This window comes from Ammospiza nelsoni, chromosome 5, assembly GCF_027579445.1.
Source record: "Ammospiza nelsoni isolate bAmmNel1 chromosome 5, bAmmNel1.pri, whole genome shotgun sequence".
In the NCBI taxonomy this organism is placed as follows: domain Eukaryota; kingdom Metazoa; phylum Chordata; class Aves; order Passeriformes; family Passerellidae; genus Ammospiza; species Ammospiza nelsoni.
Window position 1 is genome coordinate 20589601 of NC_080637.1, and position 22832 is coordinate 20612432.

General features: G+C 39.2%; 1 protein-coding gene across 6 annotated transcripts; it reads left to right on the top strand.

Moving 5' to 3' along the window:
* Positions 1 to 6472: 6472 nt before the first annotated feature.
* ZNF800 (zinc finger protein 800) lies at positions 6473 to 22195 on the top strand. Of its 6 annotated transcripts, none has more exons than XM_059473014.1 (6): positions 6473 to 6522; positions 7093 to 7200; positions 9834 to 9929; positions 13144 to 13287; positions 15675 to 17430; positions 22028 to 22195. In XM_059473014.1, coding segments are annotated over exons 2-6 (2058 nt in total). In that variant the 5' UTR covers positions 6473 to 6522; positions 7093 to 7139; the 3' UTR covers positions 22029 to 22195. The 6 variants fall into 6 exon arrangements, with proteins under 6 accessions (XP_059328997.1, XP_059328996.1, XP_059328993.1 ...); XM_059473013.1 differs by lacking the exon at positions 22028 to 22195 and adding an exon at positions 18803 to 20499; XM_059473010.1 differs by lacking the exon at positions 22028 to 22195 and having other exon boundaries at positions 15675 to 20499.
* Positions 22196 to 22832: the final 637 nt, after the last annotated feature.

The following is a 22832-nucleotide window of genomic DNA, read 5'->3' on the forward strand; positions in this document are numbered from 1 at the left end:
AAGAGTCAAGAGATCTGTCTGTCCCTCCACTTCCCCTCGTGAGGTTGTTGAAGACCACAATGAGGACTCCCCTCAGACTCCTCCAGGGTGAACAGACCAAGAGATCTCAGCAGCGCCTCATCTGGATTCCCTCTCAGAACCTTCATCATCCTTGTGATCCCCTTTTAGATGCTCTCTGATAAATCAGCAGATATTTTAAAATGTGGTGCCTAAAACTGCCCCAGCACTCGAGGTGAGGCTGCCCCAGAGCAGAGCAGAGCAGGACAATCCCCTCCCTTGCCAGACTGGTGATGCTGTGCCTGACACACCCCAGGACAGGGCTGGCCCTCCAGGCTGCCAGGGCACTGCTGGCTCATCCGGCTTGCATTGACCAGGACCCCAGGCCCCTGTCTGTGGTGCTGCATTCCAGCCTCCTGCTCCCCAGCCCATACACACAACCAGAATTGCCCTGTCTCAGGTGCAGATTCTGGCACTTGTGCTTGCTAAACTTCATACAGCTGGTGATTATCCATCTTTCTAATTCATTGAGGTCTCTTTGCCCTTGAAGGAGTCTGAATTTCTCTCAGGGTTCTATGTTTAATTTGTTACAACTTTTAATAATTAATTTGTTTAATATGGAGTTTCTGAATATACAGTTTTCATGAGACACTTTCAGCAAGGACATTACATGAAGCCACATCAAGTGAGTAAATAGACTAAGAGTGATATATTAAGGAATGCTGCAATATCTGTATTTGCAGTGAAACACTTTGTGACTATGATTTGTGATATTTCTTGATTAGCACATATTACACATGAGATCCTTCAGGGTTAATGCAACTTTACCTTCACCTCTGCAAAAATGAATTGTTCAGTGCAGCATTGCAGCATTAATTCATTTCAACTTACAATTATTTTCTCCTAGGAAAAGTGACTGTGAAGCCAGGTGCTTCATCCAAAATGCATCCCAAACACAGAAAAAATGTTAGTGGTCATAGCATATGAGGAAAAGTTTAGTAATCAAATCTTACAGCTCTTAGATGTATAAACAGATGGCAAGGCATCTCAGCAGGTGTTACTGCCAGCCCTTTGGCAAGACAAAACCTCTCAGTGGCTACTAAACCTACTATCACAACTGTTTGAGACAAAACTTCAATATCCTCTACCAAAAATATACCTCCCTTACTAGAATACTTAATGTATTTTGAAAGCACAATTCAGTAACTAAGAGAAATTGTTCTGAATTTTGCATTTTTCAAAGCCATATTCACAATCCAAAAACAATTAAAAAATAATTTGATCATCAAGTTGTAACAGAAGACTTAGTTCAAAACTTCTCACCAGCTCCACATCATCTAGAAAACAATGAATAAATAAAGATTCTGCTTCAAAATCTGCTGGTTATGTTGAAAACATTGGCCAGAGAATGAAAGCTGAACTCAAACCCCCTCCCCTAATTATATAATTTGTGCCTAGAATTTACATGAAATGCATCAAAAATATTTTCAGCCTTACTTTTGTTATATGCAAATGCATCCTGTACATTTCACATTGTATTTGGTTTCACTGTGAATTTCCATATTCCCTGGATACAAGCTAATTATGGATTGTATGAAGAATAATGTATTGTTCTAAAAATATTTTTCATTTTCATTGAATCTTATCTATATAAGACAAAAAGAAAGTTATTATAAATTTCAATTCCTGTTCCTATTTTACAGAGGAATATTTTATTTTTCAAAGTCAGGCAACATCATATGCTTGTTGTTTTTACACATAATGAAACTCAAATTGGATCTAAGTACCAATTAGTTTAACCTCTCGGATGAACAACTGCAGCACTGTATTGTGAAGTGAGCTGTACTGGGATCTTTCTTACCCTGATCCAAATTTCTCATATTCAATGGCTGGCTACTGGCTGAAAGGGCTCCACCCTGCAAACGCCCTCCTGAAGGCACCTTCTGCTGGGTCAGATGGAACTACCTGATCTGTGCTGGCAGCTTTTATCAGTCCCAGAGAGCCTCGCACATGTCTGGCTGACTGGTCAAAATTTGGGTGTGGTTGTTTGCCCATGTTACTAATTATTACATTGTAAACTACCTGAAGAGTTAAACAGCTGTATACAGATTAGGGCCTTCCACCCACAACGAGGTTACAACGTCAGCTAAATTACCAAGATTTACACAGTCATGCAACAGTGACCATTTAAGGTCTTCCTTAAGTTAAGAACACAAAGTTCACAAAAAGTTATGGAACACAAAAGTTTTGAAAATGTGTTTAAGATAGAATAAGATTTCAGTTGCTGTTTGGCCATCTTCCAAAAATATACACTTCCACCTCCCAAAAAATACAGCAATAGAGAGCTAGACCTTAGTTGGAATTTCTAAAATTGGAGAGGGGGAAGGCAGAAAGGCACATTTTGTATAACCCATGTCATGGCCTTTTATGATGAAATGAGTGGCTGAAACCAGGGAGTGTCTGACATACTGGAGGACAGGGCTGCTCTGTGAGGACACCTTGAACAAGCTGGAGAATGAACTGACAGGACAAAGCCTTGCACCTAGGGCAGAAGGCCCCAGGCATTAGTATAGGCTGAGGACTGGCCGACAGAGACAGCAGCTCTGCAAAAAGAACCTGTGGTCCCAGTTAAACAGTGAAATGAGGGTCAATACTGAAACTTTGAGGTAATTAAGACTTACCACTATACTGTGCCACATCAACATTGCAGTGGGTTAAGGCAGACGATTATTCTCTACTTGCCATTCCTGAAGCCACATCTGCAACACTGTGTCCAGTTTGGGCTCCTAAGTATGCAAACAATACTTAGAAGATTAAAAGTATTCAGAAGAAGGTAGTTCCAGGGGTTGGAGCATGTGACAGAGGGAGAGGCTAAAGGAACTTCATCCTGAAGAGAACATTGAGAGGACATAATCCCAATGCTTCACTGAATGGGGGTTATTAAGAAGGAGGAACTTCTCACTTTTTTGAAGATGAATAGGAAAAGGACAAGAAAGAATGGCCATTGGCATTGTCTGGATGCCAGTTGCCCTCCAAAGCTGCTCTATCCCTTCCCTCCTCAACTGCACAGGGGAGGGGAAAAATAATGAAATCTCATGAGTTAAGGATGGGGAGAGATCTGTCAGTGTTACGGGCAAAACAGACCCAGCTTGGAGAAATCAATTGAACACAATCAAAATCAGAGTAGCATAATGAGAAGTAAAATGAATTTTTAAAACACATTTTCCCCACTTCTCCCTCCTTCCAGGGTTTAACTCTCTTCCCAAATCTTTACCTCCTCCCCAGCAGTGGTGCACAGGGACAGGTGGTTAATATTGTCATGGTCAGTTCATCACATTATTTCTGCTGCTGCTTCCTTCTCAGGGAGAGGAGTCCTTCCCACAGGCTGCAGTTCTTCATGAACTGCTTCAGCATGAGTCTTTTTTTTGACAGAGGGGAAATTCTTCAGGAACAAACTGTTCCAGCATGGGTCCCCCATAGGATCACAAGTCCTGCTGGCAAACCTGCTCTAGCATGAGCTCCTTTCTCCACAGCCCACAGGTCCTATCAGGAACTCGCCAGGGAGAGCTTCCCACAGGGTCACAGCCTCCTTTGGGCACCCACCTGCTCTGGTCTGGGCTCCTCCAGGGCTGCAGGTGGATCTCTGCTCCCCCTGCTCCTCCCTGGGCTGCAGGGGCACAGCTGCCTCCCCACGGGCCGCACCAGGGCCTGCAGGGGAATCCCAGCTCTGGGGCCTGCAGCACCTCCTGCCTCCCCATCTTCCTTCGCTGACCTTGGTGTCTGCAGGGCTGTTCCTCTCACACATTCTCACTCCTCTCTTCTCTGGCCCAATTACTTCTGTGCAGTAACTTTTTTTCTTGCACATGTTATCACAGAGGCTTTACTATCATCATTGACTAACCCAGCCTTGACCAGTGGTGGGTCCATCTTGGAGCTGGCTGGCATTAGCTCTGCCACATGAGGGAAGCTTCCAGAAGATTCTCAGACAAGCCACTCTTACAGGCCAGTCACTAGCAAAATCTTGCCATGCAAGCATAATATAGGCCATAGGCTGCAAAAAGATAAACTTTCATTGGATTAGAAGGAGAAAAAAAATCCTGAGAGTGGCTAAACACAGAAACCCAAATACGGCCAAAAGATTCTAGATTTCCATTGCTGGTTTATGATTTGCGAGTTCATTTTTCCTTTCTTACTTTTTGATCACTGAGTAAAATTTTATTGGTGACATGGCTACCAATGTTCATAGTAAATGTCCAAGATGCAAAGTTAAACTGCTATAACCCTACTGTTTCAATATTCATAGTGCAGTGTCATCACTGAGAATGTAAGATCATCTTTGAGCCTGACTCCCATGTCTCGTAGGAGGTGGGGAATGTTAATTCTCTAAGTTCAATATTTCTCATGCAAGTACAACAGTCAGTAAGCAGGCTGTTGTGCAGAACTAGAGCTGACAGCTGTGTTCATTGCACTTTGTTACTCATGAGTTTTACAGTTTTATCCAAGTGCTCTCTACACAGGCTGAACACAGCTGGTAGAGATTATGCTTCTTCCTACTTTGTGTCTAAAACACAGCAGAGCTCAGGATGCAGCTAAACTCAAGGTGAGAGCACCTCTGGACATACACAATGACCTGTGTTTGGTTGTCTGACACAAAGGTTTTCAATTGAGTTCTGCTCTACCTCAGAGTTCAGATGCTATTTGGCACTCAGCTGTTTGAACTGTTCTCTGACACTTAACAGGTTTCCAGTTTATTAACCAAAATCCAAATGCAACTGATGGAGTTTGAATTTGGTCTCATGTTGCTTTGGAAAAAGAAGACTTATTGATTAAATCAATGTCCATATTTTAAAATAACACATTGTTGTGTACAAGTTGATGGCCACAGATGGTGAGGTCTCTCCATGCCTGATTTGAGAGTGTGACATCTTGCTGTTGTACAGACTGTGACTTGGAACTTTGTCTCAAACCATCAGTCCTATCTCCATTAAGTAATGCTATTACAAGCCAAAGCTTCACAGATTGTTTTTGTGTTAGTACCATCACCAAGTATTTTTTCCTGCGATGATGTGCTTATTCCTGACATTATCTTACAGATTTTTCTTCAATGGCAGAACTTGTTGGTTAGGTGTATGAAGACTTAATCTTACCTTTCCTTTGGCAAAAGCCAAATATCACCTACTCAACAACCCGAGGTGCCTACAGAAGCGCACTAAGACAGCACAGCACTAAACAAAACTGTGGAAACGTGTCTGGAGACACCGGCTGCCCTGCCACCCACTGCACTGCACCGACGTCCTGTGGCCGGTATTTGACAATTCTCTTTCAAAACACGAGTTTGTCCTCCAAGTGTTCAAAACATTAACCTACACTTTTCTTTGGTAGGTCTATTAGTGGTTTGGTTCATGAAATAAACAAGGCAGGAAACTTTTTCCCTTTTAATGCCTTTATTAAAAGTAATCAGCTCAAGATTGGGCAGTTCGACGGGTCTGCAGTCTCCGTCGTCTCTCCCAGGGTGACTCGGACGATATGGGCAGCTTTGTCCACCGGGGGCAGAGCTGGGAGTCCAATACTGGTGGGAGCCTTGGGCATGACCCCGGGTTTGCAACTCCGCAGCCTCGCCCCCTCCAGCTCCTGGCTACGGCACGACTCCCGTGCTCAGGGTGAGACCACGAAGGTCTCCAGCATCTCCGCAGGCTCCGCACTCCGTTCCTCACGTTTAGACATCACTCTAATTTCCTAACTCTGTATTGGCTCGTTGTTTGGGGGTCTTTTTAGCAAGTTCGGAGCAGTAGCTTCTCATGGCATGCTGGTCTTGGGGTTATTTTGCATGTCCCCCCCTCCTACATTTGGTCTTTTCTCCTGTCTGGGGAGGTCTACGCCCTTCACTGTCTCGGAGAAGAGCTTTCAACCCAGCCCTGCCCAGGGCCTTAACTGATACAAAAGAGAGTTATTAACGACAACGACTTGTAATTATCATAACAAACAAGCAGCACCCCAGCAGCAACTCTGGTCTGACTAATCTTTGTAACTCTTTTCTCACAAAAAATATTGGCAGATTTTTTGTTTATAACAGTTCATATTTTTTTACACTGTCAAGGCGCAGACCAGGCTGCAAGGGGGCAGAAATGCCAGCTCCAGGGATGTTGGCTGCTCCCACGTGCGTCCCGGCACCGGTGCGCCAAGGATACACGGGCGGTCAGCGCGGGCCTTTATCCCCGCCGGGACAAAGACAGCGCGGGTTCCCGCCGGCGGATCGGTCCCGTGCCCGGCGCTGCGCCTCAGCCCGCCCGGGGCTCCTCCCGCGCCCCGCCACAGCCCCGCGGGCCGGGCCACCCCCGCCGCCCGGCACCTGTGCGGCCAGGCCGGGGAGCGGCGCCTGCGCACTGCGCGGGCTCTCGCCGCCAGGACCGCAGTCACTTCCTGCCCCCGTGCCCATCCGGCTCCGGGGTCAGCGGCCGCCGCTCTGGCGGGACAGGGGCGAATAAAGTTTAATTCGGGAAGGGAGAAGCCGCCCGTCCTCTCCAGGTAGGGCCGGCCCGCGGCGCCCGCCCGTCGCGCCCGCCCCGTCTTGGCCTCGGCGTCCGCTGTCACCTGCGGCCGCGCGCCCCTCCCGCCCGGCCGCGCGTGGCGGGCGCGCCCCGCTCCGGCTCCGGCAGCGCCGCGGAGCGCCCGGCCCGGCGGCGGGAGCGCGGCTGCCCCGGGTGCCGAGAGCGCGGCTCGCACCACCGGACCCCAGGGACGCCGTCCCACCGGCGGGGCTGCGGGACGAGGCTGCGAGGTGGGGATGGAGCGCGGCGGGGCCACCATGGAGGGGGCGCGGGGCCGTGCGGCCGGGCCGGGCCGGGCTGGGCGGGCAGGGCGGCGGCCCGGGGCTCTGCCCGCGGCCGAGGCGCAGGTGGCGGCGGGGCGGGAGCGGGGCCGTGCTCGCCGCCGCCGTTGCAGAGGGCGTCGTGAGACCTGCCGAAAACAATGGGACTTTCTCCTGCGCCAGGGGTGCCGCTGCTCCGGCCTGCCCGGCCGTAGGAAGTGCGGGGATGGCGCGCTCCTGAGCCCCTTGCGCTTCGGCGGTGACCGCTAATTTGCTTATTTTAGCAGAAACGAGCTGCTGGATGTAGAAGGAAAGTAGGTCGTGCACACGGAAAATGCCTCTAAGGGACAAGTGTTGTCAGACTGACCACCATCACCATGGATGCTGTGAACCAGGTATGGTGGTGTGTGATGCTTGGGTTGTTTTGCATGTCTCCTTCATGAAAAGCTTGCGGAAACTCTTGTGAGAATGCGAATGTATATCACGAGTGTCAGCTCTAGGTATAAAAAGTCTCTGAATTTTGTTTGGAAATGTGTTTTGTTTTGTATCCGTGAACTATCACCTTAAAATCATTTCAGGAAGAGTCTGTTTTAGTTCCTGCACGTGGGATAATCCTCAGGCCACCACATGCGCGTATGAAGTGAGCAGAGGAAGTCAAGAGCATGTGTAAAACAACTCATCATTTTGTTTCCAAAAACTGCAGTGTTCTCAGTTTTTTTTTTTTTTTTGTAAAATGGTGTTTCTAGCAATCATTTGCATTTGTTGTTTATATTTTTACTCTGTGTTCTCTAGTAAACTCTGGTGAAATTGAAAATCTTAGTCTCAGAGGTGAAAAACCCCACCTAAAACAACTCTTCACATTCCAGGCCTGAGTGATGTGAAAGATGCCATCAGTGGACACTGTAATGAATATTCTGAAGGTTCAGCCAACCTGATGCTTTTGAAATTATTCTGCTTATTGTTATAATTGGTATTTTTAAAGGCTATTTTGTTTCTTTTTGCCTTGTTGTGGCATTTATTTGGATGCTTTCGCTTACGTTTTTGAAAGAAAGGTGCAATTTGGATGCTTTCACTTCTGTTTTGAGAAGAGAGGCATCGTTTTGGGGAATTAACAGATGAAAATGTGAGCACGCTGACTTTGATTATGCCCCTTTAGTGAAATGTAATTTGAGAGTAGATATTGTTCAGTTAGTAGAAACATTTCTTTGTGTTGATGATGAAATGGTTTTGTGTTGTTCTAATGCTTTAAAAACACAAAAATATTTTTCTTATCTGACAAATTAACAGTGATGTGTTAGGTCTTCTTTACTTGTCTTACTCCTGTTGCTGTCAGTTGTACATACAGTTGGCTATATACAAACCAAAATGTTTTATTTTGAAGTGTAGGGATTAGGTTAGTAAAATACAATATGGCATTGTGTTAGAGATCCCCAAATGATTAGCTGATTCGTCATGGTTGTTATGTGTGTGTATTTATTACAGTATATTATGGGACCAGGATACTTGGGTGGAATGTTCATTCTGTTGTCCTTTTTTACAGTGCTTTGTTTTCTGCTGTTGTATTCCGCTAGAATTTATTTTTGACCTTTTAGCTCAACATTCCAGTCATAATTTGTTTAGTCTTTTTGCACTTATTTTCTAGTTTCATACTATGCCTCAACTGGCCTTTATTAAAAATAAATTTCTTAGAGATCTCAGTGCTACATTTAGAAATGAAAACCTTACAATGGGGTTAAAATCAAACCAAATGGTTAAGGTGGGAGCCAGTTTATGAAAAGCAAGGCTGGCTGTTTAGTCAGTAAGAAATATAGAATAAGACCTAACTAATGATTTTGGAACACATTCTTCAAGAAGTGTTCTTATTCCTGTAAATCTGGGTTCCCTCTGGGGAAGGCTTAATTGCCATATCTATATACAGCAATGGAGTGCTATTAATTTTCATGTGCATAAATACTGCATATTGGAACTGCTAAAGAATCTGATTAATATATGTTTTAGTTTCAATAGCTTTTGCAAAGAATATGCATCTGCGATGGAGAGAGGGAGACTGATTTGGTGATCAGAATCCGATTTTATTGTGGTATACAAACACTTCTGTATTATTTCAGGGAGACTAGTAATGTGTACTACAATGATTAGGTTAAATTCACATACACAAACTTAAGCATGTATCAGTATCTCTTGCTTGCAGAGTTTAATGGGATTTTCTTTTCCCTGTAAACCTGTTTGATTTAATCTTCCTGCAATTTAGGTCTAATTTTCAAAGTTCTGTTTGCTTTTGCCAAGGCACCCCATTAACAAATCTCTTATGTTAACCAGGTCCAAAGTCCATCATCTGTCTTGTGTCCCCCAACATTCCAACAAAGATGATATGGAAAGAAACATCAGAAATAAAGTATTCCCTCAGCAGTTTATTTGAGCCTGAAGAGTTTACTGAATGCAGCTTTCCTGGTTAAAAATACTGTGCTAGGTTTTTTTGGTATATGCTATGTAGCTGTGCTTGTGCTGTTTTTCTGATTGTTGCTACTTTAAATTTGGCTTCAGTGTTTAGGTGCATACTGGCAACATTGAAGTCATGTGGTGTGCTGTGAAGTATTTGGTAATGCTGGTAATAAATTAATAATTTGTTATTAAATTGCTATTTGGTAATGCTCTTTTGTACATGTCATTTGGTTTTAACAATGGGAGTCAAGTAGATTGTTCTGGGGAATTCCTTTAATTTAGAGATATTTCTACTGAGTTAATTTGGTTTTCTATTTTTATGTTTCTATGTTTTGTTACGTGTAGCTTTGAATACAGACAAAAAAGTGATCAAAATGACAGCAAATTGTCAGAAGGTATCATAGCTGGAAAATTCACTGTTGACTGTTTTTTAATTCAATATAATTGAAAATTTTAGAGTAAGGCTACTTTTACTGTAGTCCTAGCTGTTCTTTTTAACTAGTTTACTGTATGTATGGAAGATTCCTAAATTACAAAAATTACCTGAGTGTTTTCTAATGGCTTATTATCTTTTTATATATTTCAGTGCATCTGTTGGAACCTGGTGATCCTCCGTTATTGCAGCAGCCTCTGCAGACATCAAAATCTGGTATTCAACAAATCATTGAGTGTTTTCGATCAGGTAGGAAACCATGCCTGACCCTTAATAAGTTCATTACCTTGTTAAAAGGGTTATGTTTATTCAGTGTATTAAAGTAACCAGCACCTGACTTTATGCATATTTGCAAAATATTTGTAGATTTTTGGAATTAGATATTCCTTTTAATAAGGGTTTTCATAGAAAGTGATGAAGATACAGATCTTGCTGTATAGTTTTCCTTCAAAAACCTTAAAAATTAAGTTTGTTGTTCTGCCTTGTGTCATTTCTGCTGCTATTATCAATGAGTTTATCATAAAAACTCCTGAGGTGAAGAAAAAACTAAATCTTGAACATCTTAAATTGCTTCCTAATATTACTTTTAAGGTCTTCCTTGATTGATTTTGGGAGTTGCAATACATAGCAATGAACAGCTAAGCATCTGGGGAGGCATGCCAGGGAAGATTGAAACCTTCAATGTTTTCAAGCTGTTTTTACACTTCTGATGTGGCAAACCAAACATTTTACTTTCACAACTTCTTTAGTGCTACTATCTATGCATTTCTGGATTATTTTCCTGTAGATCTTTTAAGTATGTGAAATGTGTCGTGTATAAAAACAATGAGATGCATGTCCTGTCTGAGTCTTGTAAATGGGCACAGTATTGAAGTTGTCCACAAGCGTTTTAATAACTTAATGCAAAAACAGGATGTGTGGTCATTCATTAGGAACCTTTTTTAGTTTGCCTGAGGCCTCAGAGATGCATGACAGGGTTCTTTTGCTTGAAGCAGATGAATGGAATATCTGCTGGTAACAGCACAAACTAGTTGCAGGTACTTTGTCTCTGAGCTGCTTCCAGATCATCCTCGCTGGCAGGTGTTGATAGCTTACTTTGATATCATCAGTCAGCTGCATCCTGCATCAGGGAGGTCAGACAGAAGGCAAGAGGACTCAGACAAAGATTTTACTGGCTGGTTTTGAACAAGCCACATTTCATTATGGAAAGAGAGTATTTGATTCTTGTGGTAAAGGAATAGAAGTTTATGACAGAGTATTGCACATAACTGTTTAAATAATTTTATCAAAAGCTTCTGTCATTCAAAGCATTAAGAATAAAAAGTGAATTTGAAATTTTTTTTTTCTAAAAAAGAAACTGCTTGCAAGAGGCATAAATTTTGGAATTTCTGAAAGAGATATTTATGACTGGTGCGCTCTACTGATTTATTGTGACTTTGATGTTATTCTAGCATCAACATTTACACATATTAACAGAATTTGACAAGGTATCACCTGCATTAGCATCACAATATACAATTAAATGTAACTAAAAAAGAGAGAAGACTTCAGTAAGTTAAATCTTTTTTTGCTGTTTCAAGAAGTTTCTGAATGTCTGCAGTTTATTTCAAAAGGACCGATAATTTTTCTTTACTCTCATCTGTGAAAAGTTTCACAGATGTATAAGGATGATTTGAAGCCAGAATGACTACCATGTCATATAGTATGATCTCCAGTGTGTCATATAATTTCATCCAGTAATTCTTAAATCCAGTAATTTGTATTGGAAAAAACCATTTCAGTCCTGAACAGGGACTGAATATAACAGGACAGAGAATGAGGAACCTGTATGTTCCTTGACTGGGTAGTAATGGAGAATTTATTTTTTTTGAGAATGAGGCTTGTGGCTAGGGCATGTGTGAACAGCATGGAATTTTCTGTACATGGTGCATCTTCAGTTTTGTTCAACTGGATTTTCTTTATATGTGAAATTCAAATGTTGGTGAGATCACAGTAAACAACTTGCTTTTGGGGGGAACTCTGCACAGTTTTTATTTGTTGCTATATCTAAATATAGTAGTATATATAGTAGTAAATATAGTCTGGTATTCTGTAAAAATGCAGGTCAAGTGAGGGTGAAGTTAGTAACACTCAAAGAGCAGTGGATATGGCTTGGGAAGGCATAGGAGGGGACAGAAACTGTGGTAGCCTCAGATGGTCAAGTTTGGATACCATTTTTAAGGAATTGTTGAAGAAGATACTATGCTTTGCTAAAACTCAGATTTGGAAAGCTTTGTAGTACTCTTATTGCACCAAGAAATGAGTTTTCTTGGTAAGGCCCATTTGTATTGAAGAACTATTGCCTATTAGGAAATTATTAATATTTGAAAATTTTAATTTAGAAAATAGTTCTGTGGTGTGTTTGATCTTTGAAAAGAATTCTTAGGAGAAGTGTGATGAGATGACAGAACACTTGACCTTGTAGTTCAGCTTGCAGAATGTCTTGCTGCTGCTCTTTCATAGATGTTTGATATTATTTATTGATGGTCTAGGTCATTATATTTTTCCTTGTTTGATTAGTTTTGAATAATTAAATTCTAAGAAAAGTCAAGATAAGTAAAATAGCTGAATTTGGTTAGTTAGTGCTTCTTTCTAATTTGGAGTGGGAAAGCATCATTTAGTAATCTGTTGCTAATTTTAGGCCTAACATGCTAAATTTTCATGAGATGAGAAATGAAGGACTTACAGTTTGAAGAGTAAAAAGCATGGCAGGAGCTGGAATACTTCAACAATGCTAGATCTAACCATCTTTGTATACAATGAGTGATTGTCTGGAAAGATGGCATATTTTATCACATTATGTTTTAATAGAGATATTTCAGATTAAGTTGTATGTATTTTCCTTTCTTCAGGCTGAAAATATGCCTGCATTTCTACTATCTCACCTAAGTGTCATCATCTTGGACTTGGGTTAGATATCTAAGGGTAGTAACATTTCCTGACCTGTTAGTTATTCTCTTTGGTTTATTCAATCCTTTAGTTTTTTGCCTTACCAGGTGCCATTTCTATGTGAAATAGCTATATGTGTCTTGTTTTCTTAGCCTAAAGAAAAAATACTACAGGCTTCTTTAAATGCTCTAGGTGCTTATTATTTCCTATTGGGCAATTGTATTGCAACAATCAAATACTGTAGTAAGAAGTCTTTCCTAATGTTAGATGCTAGTTTTTATTGTAAATCATTGCACTTTCTCTGTAAACTGTAATGTGTGTAATCCTTGAGGGATTTTTTTAATCCCAGTCTTGTGTTCATAGTGAAATTTGGAGCATGTATCATAAACTTTCAGTACAAATGAAGTAGCACTAACAAAAGATAAAATGCTATTGTAATTATTTGTGGTCTGAAATGTTTCCACTTTCATGGGACGATGTGAATTAAGAAGTGAACAGAAAGTCTTCCATAAGTGTAATATTTATTTTATTACAGGAACGAAACAACTTAAACATATCTTGTTAAGAGACGTGGACACCATTTTTGAGTGTAAATTGTGCCGGAGTCTCTTCAGAGGATTACCAAATTTAATTACTCACAAAAAGTTTTATTGTCCTCCAAGTCTTCAGATGGATGATAGTAAGTCTTATTAATTTAAATGTTTAATAAAGCTCTGTGAAGTTGAAAAATTTATCTTTCATTACCATTTACAAAAACACCTGAAACAAAATGCAAAAAACCAAGGTGGATCTAAATTTCTGTAGTGTGTAATGTATGTAGATCACTTTTATGTTATTGAAGGAGCTACACTAATGACTTTATATGAATTAACAACCAAGAGCCATGCCAATATCATAATTAGATAGCTAGTTTATACATCTAGTCTTTTAATTGTCACTCTTAATGCTTTTTATTCCTTCTTCCCCTTTTTCTTTCCCATCTGTCCTTTACTGTGAAAGATACCAAAAGCATGTCAAAGGACTGGGAAGTCAATCTTACAGAAGGCAGTGACTCTAACAGGGTGTTTCAGTTTTAGGCCATCATAGCTCAGATGGATTTTGGTTGCTCCTGTGAAGTGACCTGGGTCAATATCCTTAATATTCTCCTGTAGTGAGAGAATACAGTGCTTGTGTCATGGATGCAGTCTTTTGGTTTTAGTCAGTATGAAACACAGACTAAAAGTTTACCCTTCTGTTTAAGGATCTGTGCTTGAATAATGCTGTCTCTTTTCCCCTGCTTCACTTCACCATATGCTGCTTTAACATATCCTATGTGATCATGCCTAGCCCAACATCTTTGTTGTGGAAAATAAGCTTTATTATTAAAAGAAGTTACTTAAATGATGAGGAAAAAGTTAAGAAATATATTTTTTTATGGAAAAAGAAATTTATTATAGTCTCATTTCAGTGATTACTTTTTTGTTAATCTGAGTAAAGTTGATTAATTTGGAAATGTGCCGGCATTCAAAAGTGTTTGTAGAGCTAATTATCTTGATCTCTTCACTAGATCAATGTAGGGGCAATGAGGATTTTTCTTTCCTGATTAATGCCTTACTGCCTCAATATTTCAAAGATTAGGAACAGAGATATACTTTGATGATTTTTTTCTGACATGGTGTCAGCTGTAAGGAGAAGGTGAAAAAGCTGGTACTGTGCCCTTCCTTCAATGAGCTAACTTGGCCAGTTAGAGAGTCACAGAGCTTCTCTGTGACAAGAGGTGACTTGTAGTTACAAAGCAAGGTTAGAAGTGCATGTGACTTTAGATGTAATAGTTTCTAAGCAAAATAAGGTTACTCTGAGGAAAGACTTAATATCCAGCTCCTGGCATTCTAGCTTTCTTTTAACTTTCTGATTAACTTCCATATGTTAATATGAAATAGCATGCAAGTAACACAGAAATAAAATAACTTCCAGTGTTCACTATGATGTGCAAATAAAAGGGATAATATTACACACTCTGAATAAAACTGTATAAATACTTTTGCTTTATATAAAATTGAGTATAGTTATTGGATTAAGTGGGAGTTTTCAATAAGTCAAAGATAGTGAACAAGAGCTGGGAATCAAAGTTCAGCACACCATGGTGAAAAATCCATGCACTCAATATAGTCATGAAGTAGTCTTAAAAGGTACTATAAAATAGGAAAGACTTTTTTACTCTTGGTGAAAGCTATATAGATAGGCTCATTTGAAACTGACTGTAAAAGCTGTTAAAAATTCAGTGTTAAAAATGGGTTTGGAGCTACAAAACGCCTATTTTTTGTACTGGCACTTTCCATTTATTGCTGGGTGCGTGGAAGGAATAACTCTGACTGTGGGTTTTTAATTAGCTGTTACCAGGACTCACATCTTTAAAATGATCCACAATAATTTGAGCTGTGTCATCTCAGTGCCTCACCTTTTTGCTGTAGGACCCCAGCTTCCTAGTTGTGCCATTGAGGATGCTCTGAGTGTCACACTGGGAACTACAGCACTCAACTAATTTGGCATTCAAAGGGAGAATTTTACTGAGACCTGTAAAATATGATCTACTTATATCTGCATGCAATGCTCAGGTTACACAGATGTTTCATTCTTTGGTAAGGATTTACAGAGGTTCAGAATTCACAGAGAAGGGCTTATTTCCAGAATTAGGTTCCTTTATTGTGAGTGCCTGTAACCCACAGTAGGAAAATCGGTTTTTAATGATACTTCAGGCTTAGTTGCACACCTGCAGAACAAGCTCAGTCGAATGATGTTATTCTTGCAATTGATACAGTTTTTTAAAGACTAGCTTAATTCCAGTCATACAGATACTTAGTTCAGGTGGCTTTCACATTAGCACACCAGGAGGGTTATTTCCGATGCTGGCTTTTAATAAAAAGGCAACTTGCAATGATTACTCAAAGCCTTTGAGTGTTCAAAGAGTACAAAAGAGGATTTGTGGAAATTTGTAGATTTAATTCACGTAGTGGTTAAAAGCTACTTTGAAATTGAAATAATTGGAAATTACCAAATCATTAAAAATACCTTTTCTTCTTTTCACAGACCTCCCACATACAAAAGATAAGCAGAGTCAAGCCATAAATGACCTTCTTGAAGCAATCTATCCAAGGGTAGATAAGCAAGAATATATAATTACATTGGAACCTATAGAAACTAATCAAAATGCTGTATTTCAATATGTGTCAAGGACTGATAGCCCAGATGAGAACACAGAAAGTAGCCATACCCCCGATCAAGCTCCAGTGCAGATCCAGGAACCCAGCACTGAGCAACCCAAGACTGTTTCAGCTCCAGCCCCAGTCCCAGCTGGGGATACTCTAGAGCTACCTCCTGCTGATCCTGTTACAAACAAGGTGATATCTACTCCTGAAGAACAGCCACCAGCGGTAAATGCTGACTTGGACTCTCTGGATAATTCTGATTATGGCCACCAATTGATTTGTTGCCTCTGTAGGAAGGAATTTCATTCAAGACGCAGTGTACGCCGGCACATTCGAAAAGTACACAAAAAGAAGATGGAAGAACTAAAGAAGTATATAGAAACAAAAAAGAAACCAAACCAATGCTCTGCAAGAGGACGAAATAAGAATGTTCTTGTCGCGTTAGGTAGGAGTTGTCCTGTGTGTTATAAATCATTTGCTACAAAAGCCAATGTAAGGAGGCATTTTGATGAAGTTCATAGAGGATTAAGAAGGGATTCCATTACTCCTGATATAGCTACAAAGCCTGGGCAACCTTTGTTCTTGGATACAGTTTCTGCTAAAAAATCTCTTAAGACCAGAAAACAAAAGTCGTCTTCAAAGGCTGAATACAATTTAAGTGCATGCAAATGCCTTCTGTGCAAGAGGAAATATAGTTCACAGATAATGCTGAAAAGGCATATGCAAATTGTCCACAAGATAACTCTTTCTGGAAAGAACTTTAAAAGAGAGAAAGGACCCAACAATGCTACCAATGGCACAGAAATACAAGTTGAACCAGCAGATTCTGTAGAACCTTCACCCCCTTCCATTGTGCTTTCTCCACAGAATGAATTAAAGGGAGCAAATCATTCAAATGAGAAAAAGAACACACCGTCAGCACAGAAAAATAAGATTAAACAGGACCCTGAAAACCCTAAATCAACCTCTAAATCTACCACTAAATCAACCTGCAAATCAACCCCTAAATCAACCCCTAAATCAACCAATGCATCTGCTGCAGGTGGCCAGCAAAAAGCCAGGAAGCCAAAACTTTCAGCTGGCTTTGACTTCAAGCAGCTTTACTGTAAACTCTGTAAGCGCCAATTTACGTCTAAACAGAATTTAACAAAGCACATTGAATTACACACAGATGGAAATAATATTTATGTTAAATACTACAGGTGTCCACTGTGCTCCTACGAAACGCGTCGCAAGCGCGATGTGATCCGACACATAACCGTGGTTCACAAAAAGTCGCCACGCTACCTTGGGAAAATAACAGCTAGTTTAGAAATAAGAGCAATAAAGAAGCCAATTGATCTTGTTCTAAATAAGGTGACAAAAAGAGGCTCTCAGAAGGATGAAACAAAACAGATGGGTTCAAAACAGGATGTCACCTCTAATTCTCCCAATAAAAAGTATGAAGGAGCTGATGTTGGCATTGAAGTGAAAGTAACAAAAAACTTTTCTCTGCACCGATGTAATAAATGTGGGAAAGCATTTGCCAGAAAAGCTTTTCTAGAACATCATAAGAAAACCCACAAAGCAAATGTATCTCATTCACCTGAAGAAAGTAAAACCAAAGGCAGAAGTACAAGATCTAAAGCTGTTGTCTGGTGAGGAAAAAGAAAAAGTGTTTTGTCTTTTTTTAAAAAAAAAAAAACAACAAACCAACAATACCACTGCATTTCTTTTGCTGTTGTTGATTTATTGCTGAAAACGTATTTTCCCATATATTTTATGATTTAGTGGTTAAAATGCAAAAGTAGATGACAAATATGTTTCTTTTTCAGCATTTTGGAAAAGAGTTAAAATTAAATTTGTCATTGTAGAAAGATGGAATGTAGATTAAAGTGTACTAAGTCAACTCTCTAAACTGTCTTAAGGCATCTGCTGTAATAAAGCTAATATAAGTACATTTTTAAAATAGTATTTTTTTAAAGTTAACTGTAATTTTGTATGGTTTGAATAACTTAACTCATTTAATTAACTTTGCTGCGACCACTTGAAGTACTAAAAGTACTAAAGTAAAAGCTGATAACAAAAAATTTCTATGAACTTAATGGAATTAGCATTTGTTAATTTAAATTTTTATTTTAATGTGTATTGCCCACACATTGTCAACAAAAGTGCATAGAGCAGGTTTTTAAATGTAATTTGGTTGTTTAGTTGCTTTGATTTAAAATCATTATGGGTTAGGTGTCTGCAAAGACCTTTTAAGTCACCAAATTCAGAATTCCATTTTAATGCTTATTTATATAAGCCCAGATTTGGAGACTTCTGGTCATGTAGTTTTTTAAATTGTTCAAATCTTATCAAAGTTTTTGCTTTAAGCATTGGTATGTACTGAAGTCTGCCCTAGAATTTTTAAACTTTTGCTTATGTGGTGCTCTTGGAATTTTTTACACTTGGAGGGGTTGTATTTGTAGCTACTCAGTTTTCCATAGGCCTTGCCATGGCCTATTTTTAGAGGACCTTTTAAAAAAGAAAATATTTGTGTGCAGTCACTTTGTGTTTCAGACTGACCAACTGATGGCTGAAGGTTGGGGATTGTACAAAACTATGATGAAGAGAGACTGTAGTGATAATTTTAGGAGTTTTTAACATCCTCATGCGGAATCATTCTAGCGTATTTGGCAAAAAAAAAGCAAAGTATATGTGCCTTGTTCTATGTTTCAGCTCTGAAACGCTATTTTCTGGGAGGTGATTTGATTTGAGTTCAGCTTTCACAGTGAATAACCACCTAGTTATATTACATTATGATGTGGTGCTTTCCTGACTTTCTAATAAATCCTGACCAAATTAGGCAGAACTTCAAAAATGAACTGAGTTGAACCCTGAATTATGCTGAATTCTAGAGGGGGGAGTGATTTATGCATTTTGAATAAGAATTGAAAATTTAACCTTGTAAATTATTTATGTTGTGTAGTTTAAAAGAGAATTATATGGGTGAACTCAAAGTATTAATTTATTCCCATTTCTCTTCAGATAGGTTCAAGTGATGTTCGGAAAGTTTGAAGTTCATTTGAATGAAAAGGACTTTAGTTTGTTGGTGGAACTGCTAATTCTTTATAATGGTACTATAAGGAGGAAATACTTTCATAAGCTGTTTGTTTTTCTTACAATATTAAGAATCATTCTGACTGCTTGTGGGACAGTACCACTTCCCAAAGCACTGAAGTAGTTGAAGTGAAATGCACGTGGTTCTAAATTAGCAGTTATATCTATGTAGTTGTAGTTTGACCCAGTATAGAACAAACTTCCTGAAATTGAAAAAGAGTACACCAGAGACAAGTTAATGAGCAGCAGCTTTGGAAGAAGGTGGATTTTCCTCATTTAGGAAATCTTCAGAAAATTCATCATGCATACTGGCCCTCCCTGGCAGTGCTAATTGATGGACAGCTCAAACTTTGATGTGATATCCTACTTTGGTAAACGTTGTATTATACACTGTTTTAAATTTATTACAAATGAATGTATAAGAGCAAACAATGTAGTGTTTATTGGCTGAATTCTGCTAATTTTTAGTATTTGCCATGAATTTCAGTTTGTTCATGCTGACTAATTTCCCAGTTCAAGGACATTCTGAATTTCACTGTGCTAAGTTGCTTCAAGGACCTCCATTTTGTTTCCATATGTGGTTCACAGGAAAACTTTGTAAACATCTAGAAAGTTTACAAGAATATCCACATTCCTCTATTCCTTAATTTTAAAAAAAAATTATACACAAGCACTTTAATGATAGTTGCAGTTTATTTTTTCAGTTTATTTTTGAAAGATCAACACACTAATGTTAATATGAAGGTAGTGAATATTTGCTGATGTATTATAGACAATCTGTGCACAACCACTTATAATGTTAGCTTATTTCATTAAATATTAATAAAAAAGGAGGATAGTTTGGGAGATACTCAAAATATATTTTCTCTCAAAATCATAAATGACCACTGTGGGTAACACTTGACTTTGTGTAATTGGAAAATGTTTAGATACCCTTTTTTTTAACCTTTTAATCAAGATTGTAGTAAAACAGTTGCATGCCTACCATTATGAAGTTCTTGGCAGGTTTCATGCAATCATGGGTTTTGTTTCAGGTTTTTTGTTTATTTTTTAATTTTTTTATTTTTTACCTTTTAGAAAATATTTTGTTTAGTGATTTGTGTCAAATTGCTACAATTTGAAAGGTATTGTACATCAGATGAAATACCATGTTTTTTATATCGGTTCACTCCCTTACTTAGGGAGGTGCCTCGTGTTCATATATACTTTTTTGTATAAAATATATCTAAATGTTGATCACAAGATCAGGAGTAAAAATACTTTTATGGATAGAGAACTATTTGGCCCTGTTAGTGCATTGCACTAAAAATACTGTGAATGGGAACTAAGATTGTAGCTTTGCTCAAAATGTTCTATATTGAATGTACATGCTTTTGTTTGGATAAATGTGTACTGTATTTGATGGAAAATAAAGCAGACTGGAAATTATTTTTAAGTGGGCATAAACAAAAAGATGTTGTGTTTGTAAACTTGGGATATCTGTCACTCCACAGTTGGAAATTACATTGTTTGCATTTTGTAAAGTTTTATTTGTTGATCATTGAAGCTAGTTCTTTGTAGTCTTCTGTTGTAATAAATTTTTTTTTTTCAATTAAAAATTTGGCATTTGTGGAGTGAACACTTCACACTGGTGGTCTACCCTTGCTGTATTTTTGGCAAGCACTGCTCATATTGGCCTTTGGTTCCTTGTAAAGGAATCTCTTCCTTAACTAAGGAACTCTTGTTGTTACCCTTTTAAAACAAAATTCTGAAGAAGACAGGCTGTGATAATACTGGCATTTTTTGTTTTGATGCTTTCCTGCCATTTCAGTCTAAGGCAACTTGGATGTACTTGCTCTGTGTTCTCAGCACAAGCCTTTCCACTGCTAGCTGATTCAGCTCTCTTGGCTGAGCTGGATTTGCTCTTGCACATTACTTACATGTTTTGAGCCTGACAGTCATCTCCTTTATTAAGGGCAAAACAGTGCTTTGATGATCTTCCACAGCTGTTGATGTTATCTGAAAGAGCTGAGTGGGCTCAGTGGCAGAGCAGAGACCAAAAACTGCAGTCCAAGGTTTGCAGCAGACCTTAAGTGTACCCGTGCTTACATTTTTTTCACTCTCTTGCTCAGATGTTTTCTTCTCCAGGATGTTGTGGTTTTATAGTTCTCAGCTTGTGACTTTCTGCAGCAAACAAAGGGATTTTTTGAGTTACTGTCTTGTGGCCAGGCAGGTGGGGTGGATCTTAGACTGAAATGGATGTGTAAATTGTAATCAGCTTCCTTCACAACATACATCTAAGTTTCAACTGCTGCTCTCTGAAGAAACAACTACCTAAGAATGAGCAAGCCTAAAATGGACACATCATCCTTTAAGTGTGTAAAGCTGCATTTTCTATCAAAAATACATTCATGATACTAACAGATAAGGAGATCAGTAATTTGTCTCAGGTATAGAAGTGCTAATGGCTTTCCAAATTCAGTGAGACATTTCTCTGCATGGTGTTAAACTGGTAGTGCATTAGGTGGTGGGTTGACCAGGTTTAGGATTGGGTGTCTGTGCTGTTTCAGAGTACTTGTTCCCATTAGTATAAGTGAGGAAAACAAGGTGCATGACTTTGTTAACCTGCTCAGAACTGAACAGATTGTGACTCTGGTCTCTTTTATTAAATCTCTGTACATAAATATTGCCATTTGCTTCCTCAAGGATCACTTGCACATGTGAACAAATTAGGCATTGTGAAAATGGTGTTTGACACTGAAAAGACCGAAAGGACTGTTTTTTAAGTGTCAGTAATGTCTTGAAGCTTGGGCTGGAATCTGTTCAGTTTGTGCAGGTCATTGTTTTTGCAGTACAATAACGTGCAAACAGCTCATAAATTGCATCTGGCATTTGCTTCATCTGGCATTTGCTATTCTGAGTTACAGTTTGATTATCATTATTTCATGATTTTAACTCCATAATCTGCTTTTCTGCTATTCAAGGTGATACTGGAGATACTCCACTTAGAAGAGTTACTTTCAGCAAGCTGTCTTTCAGTTTACAGTTACCTTATCTGGGTGCAGTGGTAGGATGTTTGCTTTCATTGTTTTCTCTGTGTTAATGTTAAGGCAAGTAACTGATCACAGCAATGCAGAGTCAGGTACTCAGTTATGTTTTGACTGTGACTTTCAGAAAGAAATTTCATCTTGGAGAAACATACTGAGAAGTGTGGAAGATGCCTTTGAAACTGAGTGCCTGCACAGCTGTGGACTGACCCACAATGATTGGAAATGGCCAGCAAACTGTAGGCATTCTTGGCTTCAAAACAAGACTGGTAACTTCTACATCTTGAAAAGCAGAAAAAAATGTTTTTGTATCTTAGAGCTAATTTTCTCATCTTAGTAGATTGTTTGCCTACACCAGCATAATGCAGGGCAATATAATCCAAAAGTAGTAGAATTCATAATATATTTTTAAACATTTCTGAGGGATAAGGCTTAATATGTGAGTTAGGTTCTATTAAAGTAGGAAATAATAAACTATGTCACTTTGATAGGTACATTAGCACAGCTACAAGACAATTATCTTACTCTTTCATAAAAAGTCTCTTGTGGAAGGTGCTTGCTGTCATTTTTATGTTTCCATTACTCACCTGTGTAGTTCCCAGTTCAGTTTTCATTTTACTGTTTGGCTGTGGTTGAATTTTCCTGAATTATCTATGTGCTTATCATGTTAGCTTATTTAAACTCCTAATTTTTGAAGCAGAATTTTTGTTTCTTTTTTGAAAGCTGCTTTAAAAATGCTTGTCATTTGAGTGTTGGGTCAGTGTTTTTGGTTTTTTTTTCTGAAGGATGAGGTGATCCAAACACCACTGATTCGGGTGTTCAGATTTTGGTTATGGAGTCTTCTGGAAGGTGATTTTGAAAAAGACAAGAAGAGATCCAAGCAGGAACAATGTGGATCCTCTTATATTTATGCCTTTAAAAATAGATTAGAG